Source organism: Nanorana parkeri, unplaced genomic scaffold (assembly GCF_000935625.1).
Source record: "Nanorana parkeri isolate BGI_ZX_2015 unplaced genomic scaffold, ASM93562v1 scaffold635, whole genome shotgun sequence".
Lineage (NCBI taxonomy): Eukaryota > Metazoa > Chordata > Amphibia > Anura > Dicroglossidae > Nanorana > Nanorana parkeri.
The window spans coordinates 509,356-521,264 of NW_017306903.1; the positions used below are offsets into that span (position 1 = coordinate 509,356).

At 39.2% G+C, this 11,909-nt stretch overlaps 1 protein-coding gene across 1 annotated transcript in view; it reads left to right on the plus strand.

Moving 5' to 3' along the window:
• Positions 1-228: 228 nt before the first annotated feature.
• The window catches only part of RPGRIP1 (retinitis pigmentosa GTPase regulator interacting protein 1), a 38,165-nt gene continuing 26,484 nt past the window's right edge, over positions 229-11,909 (plus strand). The window contains exons 1-8 of the mRNA XM_018563132.1: positions 229-310; positions 3,281-3,413; positions 7,617-7,903; positions 8,081-8,180; positions 9,610-9,753; positions 10,622-10,727; positions 11,514-11,537; positions 11,650-11,796. Coding sequence (XP_018418634.1) covers positions 229-310; positions 3,281-3,413; positions 7,617-7,903; positions 8,081-8,180; positions 9,610-9,753; positions 10,622-10,727; positions 11,514-11,537; positions 11,650-11,796 — 1,023 coding nt within the window. The remainder of the gene's footprint in view (positions 311-3,280; positions 3,414-7,616; positions 7,904-8,080; positions 8,181-9,609; positions 9,754-10,621; positions 10,728-11,513; positions 11,538-11,649; positions 11,797-11,909) is intronic.

Genomic DNA, 11,909 nt, shown 5'->3' on the forward strand with positions numbered 1-11,909 from the left:
AACAAATTATATATAGAGAACAAAATGATAAAAATTCCTGGTGTGAAGTTGACCTAATAGCGTAATGAGCAAGTAAATACAAGAGCAACAAGTAAATACAAGAGCAATGATTATATAAGAGCGATAAGTCAATATCATATTAATAACTTTTATGATAACCATCTACCGTTAGACACTATTTTTTTAATACTTATTATTGTATTCTTCAACAGCTGAAAAGACGTGACCATGTCCTTGATGGATGAGACTGCATCGGACCTTCCAGTTAAGGACACAGACTGCAGACCGACGGTTTTGAAAGCTATACAAGGTTCATTCGATTTATTTCTGTTTTTCACAGTTTTTTTTCTAATTCTTCATGTCTTTCCTGGCAGCTTTAGTTATTTATGTGTGTTTTACAGATTTTGTAACAGGATCCAACCCACCAAGGATATTGATGCAGAAATCTCCCAAAATGAAAGGTATGCCAAATGTTTAAAGATTTTCTCATTCCCTTATGTATTGTCTTGCTTTAGTGCTATAGGCAACCTTGGTACTTCCGCTGTGGGGAAACTACAAATCCCAACATGACTCTGGGAGACATGCTTGTGACTGTCAGAGTCTTGCAATGCATCATAGGACTTGTAGTTCCACAACAGCTGAGATGCTAAGGTCTAATGTAAGGTATTTGATACTCTGTGGTAAGGTAATTGAGTGCACACAGTACATAGTGCTGTTTGTTAATATAGACATCTGTACACAATACCCATCTATAAAATTATTATTAGATGCAACAATTCAACCATAAGGGCAACATACAGTGCAAGAATATTACAGAAGGCCAGCACAACGAATTTCACCAACTTGCAGTTAAAGTTGAACTCCACACAGATATTAAAACAACCAATACTGCAATAAATATTCTATTCTGATTACTATATGTTCATAATGCATATAATGATAGTATTCAGTATATAAATTCATTTTTATGTCATATGTGTTCCTTTTAGATTTTTCTTCACACTTGCATACAAACCAACCTATCCAGCGCAAGTTACAGTGACAAGGGTTGGGATAAACTAAAATACTGTCAGGGTGTTTAAAATGGTTACATTTTCATTACGTGGGTTAAATCTTACAAAATACAGTTGCTGTAATTCCTCTTTAGCACTCCTGGCAGTGTTAGAGTTCGCCCTGCCTTCTGCCCCTATCACTTATGTCCTGCAAGTAAATGAGGAGAAAAATATACTTAAAAGCATATGAAAAAAGGGATATTGATATACAGTACTATTACTAGCTAAGCACATATGGCTTACAATATAGCTCAGAATACAGTAGTTTTCACAATATTGGTCCTTTAATGCTGTTGTGTGCTTTAAATATAAAACTAATCTACAGTATGAATAGCAGTCTCTTGTAATTTCATGTACAACAAAACTATAAGGCAATGATGCTCTGTTGAGGTTCTGCTTCATGCACATGTACTCATAAGGAACATGCTGACCAATGTACAGTAACTGCTGCTACTTCATTGATCTTCATTGTCCAATCGCAGGGTGGGGGGGGCAGGAAGGAGACCAAGCAGTATTATATAAAGTGGAACTCCATCCTAAACCTTTTATTTAGTTTCGGATATAGTAGGAATTGGTTAGATCCTCTGTGAGATTCTTATTGCTGTCAATGCCCCGTATTTCCTGTGCCAAAGGCAACACAGTGAGTGTGTAGAAATGTCCACACAGCAAGAGTATTCTCTTCTTTATCAGTGGTCATCAGCACAGGAGTACCCTTTGGAAGATTTCCCCTCATCTCCTGTTTCTGTGACAAATGTAAAACCTTCTCATCACTTTCTGTCATGGTGACAATGATTTCCAGGACAGATAGAGAGGGTGAGTGGGAGGTTTGAATCCTTGCATTCTCTACTTAAAACAAAAAATACATTTTTGTCCACCATAATACCAGTGGAGAAACATAAGGTCACCAACCAGGCTTTGCTGTCTGGCAGTCTGGTAGGTAAAAGAGCTCTCATGTTAGCCTGGAGCTCAGTTTAAAAACAGCCTTCCTTTATTTTATCTATTAAAGCTGAACACTAGGCATACATTAAAAAACACACATTAATGTAAAATTTACATTTTTGTGGTGGGTCATGTCATTTGTTAACATACATTTAAATAAGGAAGCCAACTAAAAATAATGGGCTGCCAAGGCACCAAAACAACCAAGGCACACAATGTACTAGAATGCCTTATGGTGCGTCATGGCCCCTGCAATCCATGTACATTGCCTTACTGCTTTGGGTGCACTGCAATGCATGTAGCGTTTGTTGCTGCACATTTTGACAACATTCATGTTCCTGCATTGCATAGATGTACATGGGCTCTGAATGTATTTTTTAAATGCAAGCAGTGTGAATACCTGACCTTGACCTGACTAGTCCCTGTACCGCAGAGTTGGAGTGTGAGAGCAAGAAGCATATTACTATGCTGCTTCTCCTTTCACTGTACATTAATTGGGGGAGGGTCCGGGATGCCCGTGACTCAGAGTAAATGGGTTGATTTATGCTGGCCATCAGACTAAGGACATATAGCTACAGAAAAAAAAGTACCAAATGGAAAATCTCAGGATTGAAGGCGAATGTTGCAACAAAAGCTGGTTTTGTTATTTTATCTATTAATGGGCTATTCATTTTTTTATCATTTTTCTGGAGTTCTGCTTTAAACCTTGTAAATAATTCATAAAGAAGACAAATATCTTTCAGTTAAAAAAAGCAACAGAAGAAGTTCATACAGAGAGCAAGTAAATCATTGCAGCCAATTGATCTGACCACAATGCTCAGCACAGAGCATTGTTGGAACAGGTACCCTTCAAGTAGTAGCATCCATAGGCACAGGTAGACCAATTATCAGGTAAAGCCATTTTAATATCACAGGGTAAATAAATGTATTGAAATAGAATTATTAAAATATCAAATGAGAGCTTAAAGAAAAACTTCTTTGGTCTGGAAATAGAGCTAATAAATATAGACATGATGTGGATGGATGCAACCTGGGGTAAAATTCCATATACTTTATGTATGAATAATCAATATTAAATAAAATCTAAAGAACAATAATGGTGGACACATTACAGTTTCTTATAACAACCATTCAGATTTCAGTTTACTGAAGACAATCCATGAAAAAAATGTCTGTTGGGAGTTACTGCATTTTCTAATTGTTTTTTATCTAATTAAAAGTCCAGACATCTGTTTATTACAAGAACTTAATATGTTTATTCACATCTGAATATGAAACTTTTTATACAGAGAAAGATCTGAAGACCAGGCGCAGAGCGGCTTTGATATCCCGTGATGAACTGGAGGACAGCTTCCTACGACTTCATGAAGAGAATCTGCTACTTAAAGAATATGCCCGAAAGCAGGAGGACAAAATTAAGAGGTATATATTCATGTCGTAGGTTTGTTATTGTCCATAGTGGCATTTACAGATGTCACCACTAGAAGACTGACCATTAACTCTAACAAAGCTGGGCCCTGACAATAGAACAACTGCATATATAACAACATCAGCATTATTTATCCTTTACTATGGCTTTTTGAATATGTTTTTAAACTCCACATGAAATCAGCTTAAAATGTACCTATGGGCAAAGCAAAAATTACCTATATGATGCAGTCTGTCACTAAAATTCCCACAGAAGTATTCATTTTTCTGTGTTACACCCCCTCTCCTTCAGTGATTTCAACAGAGGATACTGTTCAAAGCCCATTTCGTGTGCACCTTGACAAATTGTTGAGTGCGTTTGTTGTTTGTTTTGCTTGACCGATTTGGTGCAGCGACGCATGGGGTTTCTCAGCTGCCATTGGGATGTGCGAGATCCCTTGTGTGTTTCTGTGCTTTTAAGGAGGCTGGGTGTCCTCCTGACAAACCTGCACCCAAATTGAAATCTTCTGCCCCCATGTGCTCCAAGATGGAGACTCTCATAGTTTAGAGTTAGGACCGCACTATAAGAGGTGCCTTGGCGCGGCAGTGCGGCTTTCACATCCTCTGCAGAAGACGTGTATCCAAACCTCTGTTATTATCCTTAGTGGTGAGGCAAGTTGTTTTACATGCTGGTTTGTGAGTGTGCCATGATGCCTTTCTACTGTTTTACCACTAGAAGACTGACCATTAACTCTAACAAAGCTGGGCCCTGACAATAGAACAACTGCATATATAACAACATCAGCATTATTTATCCTTTACTATGGCTTTTTGAATATGTTTTTAAACTCCACATGAAATCAGCTTAAAATGTACCTATGGGCAAAGCAAAAATTACCTATATGATGCAGTCTGTCACTAAAATTCCCACAGAAGTATTCATTTTTCTGTGTTACACCCCCTCTCCTTCAGTGATTTCAACAGAGGATGTGAGATTAAATAGGGAAAAAGAATAAAATGAATAATTCAGTATTAAATAAGAGGATAGGAGTGGCACTCTCTAAAGGATTGAGTGGTATAATATTGCCACTCCTGTAACATGAAAAGAAAGGTAAGTGCCCAGGTAGAATTGGGAGGTCATCCTTTATTACAGATTTATTAAAGACTTGGAAACGCTTTTGGCAAGATTTTTTCAAGATTTTAAATCTGAGATCTCATACAATGTGCCCATCAAGGGTAATCTCAGGTTTGAGCTAATTTTTTAAATATTTGAAGAATGGAGTAGAAGGGGATTTACCATGCTGGAAAATGTAATGCATGAGAAACAAAATGTTATCACATACAAAGATCTAAATGATGTCAGGTATCACAAGTAGATTTTATTCCGCTTATAGGGAAATTATAGACTATATAGTAAAAAATGTGGATCCGCGCTTTATGGGTAGCCCTGATATTAAAGCAAATAGATAGAAATAAATAGAAACGTATAAACGCCCAGATTAAGTGAAGTTGAATACTAGAAAACCTTTAGAGCACGGAAGGAGTCTGAAGTGTTGTACTCCCAGTCCCATACCTGAACCATATGCTATTTCACTCTAGAGTTGTGAAAAGACTTTGGAATTAGCTGGAGAGATAGATAACCCATATGGCCAGAACACTCATACCTATGAAAAAGTTGTATTACCGCTATTTGCTTAGAATGGAGATGGAGACCTAAAAATGTTAACAATTTTAATAACAATTTAAAAATTGTTTAAAAGATGATTGGTCAGGAACATACAATGAATCAGTAATATTATACAACAAATATAAAATATTCAAATGTATGGTTCTTGGGGAAGGAGCTGGCCTAAGCGTACAAGTACTTGTCACAATACTTGTACAATAGTGACAGCAATGAATATGTTGTGCTTCTGATTCTTCTCTCTTTTACATGAAAGAATGAAGAACTGGGATCTACCTACTGCATGATAACAGGTGTAGCTGTTTTGGCACAAATACGTGGTCTCCTTCAGTAAGGTCTTAGGGTTCCAGATTTTGCAGTACTATGACTTTGGAGAGGCTGCACTTAAACCAAAAGGCAATGAAGTGGCTGTTCAAGCAAGATATACAAAATACTGTTTTGGCCAAACAGAGCATTAGACAAGTGGTAAAGTTAATTTATTGATAAAAAGTCAGCTAACAGGCCAATATTTCAGGAGCTGTAGGGGTGCAAAAATTTCAGGAGATGGGAATACTCACACTGTAGAAAACTCTTTTCTGAACATATATTTAAGAGATGGTTTGATCTCTCTTCCACTAGTCTGGCCCCCCTTCCTCTATATATATTTTACGTGCACAATAAATTATCTTTAGGATAAAAGAAATTGCCTGATATCAAGCAATGCTCGAAATTACTTTTATTAAATGGGTCGTCTTAATGATTAAATTCTTTTTAATGCAGATAGTCACTAGAAAAAATCTCTATAAATGTAGTAACTGAAATATGCCATATGCCAATATGAAATATGCCAAAGCAAACAAGAAAAAATGTAGGTCACAATTAAAATAACTTTTAGGTAAGCATTACAATAATAAGTGCCCACAGAAAATACACCACAGCTTCCCTTTAAAGGAAACCTGAAATAAGAAAATTATGCAGGTTGCTTTTGCTGACTTGCTTCTGAAAAGGCTGTGTTCCCAATTCAATGGCTTTAATATTTTGTGAAGAAAGTGGATAAAGTAGATCAGGGAATCTGACTTCCTTGTAATACCACTGGCTGCATATTGGCTCTCAGTCATTGACTTGGAAAGGATTGCATATCAAGACAACCAGACCTAGCATTTTCAGAAGGTAGATAACAATAGCATCCTCTATATTTTCTTAAGACAAGTTTCCTGTAAGCATAAAAGCCTTATATTTTAATTGACAAAAACTGGAATAAATCCATGGTGTTAACAAGCCACATGGATTTTCTCTGTGATTTTGTGGGTTTTCTCTGGTTTCCTCCCAGACTATAAAGACATGCTGGTAGGTTAATTGGATCCTGTATAAATTGGCCATAGTGTATGCATGTCAGATAGGGACCTTAGATTGTAAGCTCCATGAGGGCAAGGTGTGATGATCGCGCAGGGCCGGCCTTAGGGGTGTGCGAGCAGTGCGGCCGCACAGGGCGCCATGGCAACAAGGGCGCCGTGCGGCCGACACAGCTCGTCCTGGGACGCGGTGTGTGTGCGTTCTACCGTGGAGCGCAGCCGCTAGGCGGAAGTACTATTCACGCCGCTGCGTTCCAGGGCGGAACGCATCAGTCGTATTAGGTTCTGGGCTCCTTCCCTAACTTCCTCAAGACGCCGGCAGAATGTCAGCTCGGCGTTCCACTAATGTGGAGTGAGCGCCCTGCTGACTCTGCCATTAAACCGACCCCCTGCTGAACCAGAGAGAGAGAGAGAGAGAGAGAGAGAGAGCGAGAGAGAGGGACAGTGAGGAACACCATTGCTATATGCTGATGCCATCTCCAAACTGCCTGTTCAGCCATCATCCCTGCATTGGAGTTGCTGTTGTCCTAAACCGCAAGTAACCTGTACCACTATTACATTGACTCTGCTACTGGTTGCAATCTGCAAGTATACCTAAACGTGGCCATGACATTCAATGCATAACCTTCTATTGATGCAACCTTCATACACATGTGAACTGTGCAACCCTGTGAAATACTTGTGGGTACTATAGGGAAGACAGCCCCATACTCTATACTGGGACTCATATATGTTAGATATAGATAAGGATTACTTGTCTAGGAACCTCAACCTCAATCGTTAAAGGGGCAGTGTTGCTGTTACCGTTATTACCTGCCTTCTAAATTACTGATCGCCACTGGTATGAAGTAATACCTCAGTGGTTATCCTTGCTAAACTTATCTTACTTTCTACGGTATATGATGGTAGGACTCCTAACTCTCCGTATCAAAGATTGAGAGTGATGCCAGGAGTTCAACACTAATTACCGTAACCCCAGATTCAAAAACATTTTTCACCTATTACTTGCTTCCGCAGCTGCGATTCACCCCCGATTGGCCAGGGCCTGACACAAGGACTTAAGGGAGTATGCTGCTTAAATTGTTGACGCTATATGAATCTTGTAATAATGTGTGTATAACAATATCAAGATAGTAAAAATATTAAATCCATGATCAAATGCAAGTACTTTTGAAGAAAAAAATCTCCATTTTTCCTTGACAGAATGGCAACTAAATTGCTGCGTTTAACATCAGATCTTGGGCAGCATGGAGAAAAGAAAGTCCGGAAAGAAGGCAGAGATATAGAGGCTGAGGACACTATGGAGAACTTACAGGACCACGTGAGAGACCTGGAACGCAGAAATGAAGCCCTGAGGCAACGACTGACTACATATAAGCAGCGCCTTCAGTTGCAGGATGGATGTAGACATTGTCCCTATGGTGCAATATCAGCACAAATAAATTCTGGTATTAGAAAAACCACAACATTGCCAGAAAAATATAAGAAAGGTAGGAAAATAGACTAAAGGGAATGTATGTTACCGCATTCTGCAGCAAATGTGTGAAAAATCTAAAGAAGAAGCTCATTATTCATTCATTCTTATGAAATCCACAAACATATCATCATATCATTAGATGTTCTGGTGGTACCTACAACAGTTGTCAAATGTTAATTTTTGTTTGTAGGTCTACGTGTGCAAGGTCCAGGCACTGGTCCACCACGAGTAACTGCTGATTGCTGTGGGGAAAGCCTCAGTGATGAAGCCAGAGCAGAGATTGAGAGACTGTAAGTAGCGTATATAAATGTTAAATGACAATCTTATTGAGCTTCTAATAGCACCCAAACCAACACCTAACCTTTATCCTGGTTTGGGTGTACCCATTCAATTAGAGTATATGTAAAGTCAAAGCTTTTTAGTTTCACTTTCTGTCTTTGAAATACAACAGGAAATGTGTGGGAATCTCTCCAAATTGAAAGGAACTTCTAACTTAAAGAGTAGGGATGTTCAGATACCAATTACTGTACTCGGTACAAATACAAGTACATGTATAGATACTTTTCCATCTCCAAGACTAGACTAGAGGAAAACTCAAAACTTAGGAGGCAGCTGTCATTTGTAAGGAGCACACGGAGCTCCTGGGATTTGTACATCGCTGTTTTAATGTATGATTTGGTTTATATAAATATATTTTAGGAATGCACCAATACCATTTTTTAAAGTACGAGTACTGATACTTGCCCAAGTACTCACAAATACAAGTACTGATACATTTTTGTTTAGTGTCATGTGACAGTTTTTCTAAAACAATACAGGCTAATGATTTCAGAACAGAGGTGGCTGCAACCGGTGCAACCCTCGTAGTTCTCATGAAAATACCAAGTATCTGAACTGGTATGTGAACATCCCTATTAGAGAGCTGTCATAGGGGCAGGTGTCTCTGTTGTAAGATTTTCTCTCCCCCTTGTTCTGATAACTCAAACCTTCTATGCTCTGTCCAACACTAAAAAAAAATGTAGACCTTTACATACACTTCAAGCAGGAATTACTACAAAAGATGGTCTTCTTCTCCTTCTTTGAATTCCATTACAATCACATATTCATATTTACACTCTTAATTTCCAATATTTAAAAAGTAAAATTTTTATACATTATGTTAGTGAACAATATGGACAATATATTTGGTGTAGTGCATGCTTTATTGTTATTTTCTTAAAGGAGAACTATGGGGTCAGTGTTTTTCCCCATAGTTCTCCTTAGGGTAACGGGAGGACACAAACTAGCGTCCTCCCGTTACCCTAAGCTCAGTATACCGCGAGCTACAGCTCGCGGTATACTGAGACGCCGGAGCGGATATCGACATCGATGTCGAGATCCGCCCAGCTGCATAAGTGACAGCTGGATTTGCCTATCTAGAGGCAGAGCCAGCTGTACCCGCCCCCTCCCCCGTCCGTTCCGCCAGTCAGCGCCAGCCCCTCCCCCTGTCACGGCAGAGAGCTGTGACAGGATCGAGAGGTGAGCGAACCCGGTATGTGTTCGCTCACCTCCCGATCTACTGAGCCGACCTGTGACAGTCTCATTGTCACAGGTCGGCTAGAACTATGAGGTGAGTGGAAATCACTCATCTCATAGTTCTCCTTTAATGTCCCTTTGAAACAAACAATTGCATGATAATCAATTGAAAAAAATACATATAACTGACATTTTGCCTTTCAGATTTCAAATTATTAGCAGGCAAAACTGCAATATGGATGAGAAAGCCACAGTTATATTAAAGCACATTGCTGCTGCCAAGCCTAAAGATCTGGAGACAGAAATCATGCTTTCTCTGCAGCATGTGCAGCAGGCCGAGGACCAGCGGTAAGCACAGACTGGCTTAATCTGATTGGTTGTTAGTTAGAAAATGGATTGCTGGAGTTTGCTGCCTCTCTTGTGTTTCTTCTTTATTCCCGGCATAGATCAGTAGTGATCACCTTTTTAGAACTATTGTGTTTGGTTAGATATTAGCTACAAATTGTGCAAACATGTAAAAGGTGTAGTACAGTTTGCTGCTACTACATATCACAATAAGGTCCCCTTAAAACTATATCACTTCCTTTTTTACATGCAAATTACAATTGATAACGTTGTTTTTTCCAAACATGTTGAAATTATAAGAAAATAGGTGTGTATTGTTTGCCAGTTGTATGGACAGTTGGGAGGATGGAAATTATTGCAATCTCTAATAAATGCTATTTGAATAACGCAAGGACAACTAAAGGCTCTTGTATGACAATCTAAGCAAATAGCTAATCCAGTGACTCCAGTGAGCCAAATACACCTTCATTATTGTCTAACATGCTCCCCCTCCTAGACAAAGCAGTTCACAATGGGAGGATTTCAGCAACAATCCAAAAAAGCAGTGGTCAGTGTGTCCCTGGGTTCAATTAGCAGCTCCCGAGTTGGTCAGCGAGAAGAAGGCGTCCCCACCTTCTCCAACCAAATTACCTTGATCCTCACAGCCATTGGTATGCAGAGGATAGCAGGTCCTTGGTAGTAGTTGTGCAGCTTCTCTTCGAGTCAGTATGTGGTGGCGGTGTCACAGATGGTATTCCAGTCACAACATCTGACCATTCATCCATGCTGCAGTTCCCCTCTATGCTGGGTCTCTCAGTCTCTCACTGGGGATGATGAATCAGGGGTCACCAGGCAAAGCCTGTTCTTTTTGTTCTTTTTTTTTTTTTGTTAGAACAATTATACAAGAAAACATAATGAATATTCGTCTGCAAAAGGAGCTCAGGGAGAAGAACACAAGTCTTTGTGCCCTCAGGGAACAATTCCAACAGCTCAAAGAGGTAAAACATGTTGCTTTTACTTCAAGGTCCCTAAAATATGAAGATAAGCAAACACTGCATAGCCAAAAGGATGTGAACACCGCTCCAAATTATTGAGTTCAGGTGTTTCCTGTGAAGGCCACTGTTAACACTACAATTTACAGTACAAAGACATTTTAGACAATTTTGCACTTCCAACCTTGTGGCAACAGTTTGGTGGAAGGCAATTTCCTATTCCAGCATGACTGTGCCTTTCTGCACAAAGCTAACTCTGTAAAAACATTGTTTGATGGGCTTGGTGTAGTGGAAGTTGAGTGTCCTGCACAGAGCTCTGACCTCGACACTACTGAACACTTTTGGGAGAAATTAGAATGCCAATTGCAAAGCCAGGTCTTTTTGACCAACACCAGTACCTGACTTCACAAATGCTGTTTTGTCTGAATGTGCAAAATTCCCACAAACACACTACAACATTTTTGTTGAAAACCTTCTCAGAACAATGAAGGCAGTTATAGCTACAAAGGGAAGAGGAGGTCAACTCCATATTATTGTCCATGGTTTTGGAATGGGATGTCCAACAAGCTCACATTGTTGTGATGGTTAGGTGTTCACAAACATTGGGCCGTATAGTGTATATAAGATGACTGTATTTCTACTGATGGGAAAAAGCTGCTTCTTTGCCTCTGATGCCTATAGGCAGAGGTCTGTTGTATCTAACTGAAAATCTGGCCTTGTGTGTGGTGTTTTTTTGTGACTAGTCTTTTTTATAGTCTATCTTCACACTATCTGTCCTTTTTCTTTTTACAGTCTTATGAGACAGAACTACAAGAGGTGTGTGACATATCAAATCCCAATACTGACTGTTATCACAAGCATCTAAAAATGTAACTTTTTTAGATGTAATAGGTAAAAAAAATACTTTTTTTTTTACTAAATATAATAGAAACAAAAATCACTGACACTGAGTCATAAGGCTGTGTTGATGCAGTTGGAGGATCTCAGCATACAACTGAAAGAAGAGAGGAGTAAAGTTGTAGCCCTGGAGGTGGATCAGCAGAATATGGCTACTCTTCAGAGATCCCTGGTTGAGGTAAGGCCTCAGTGCAGCCTGCCAAGTGGGGAGATGCAAGAACAATGGTCAATTGTACAAAAGCAGACAGTATATGTGAGATAAAAAAAATATGGGAAAATATTTAAAACTCA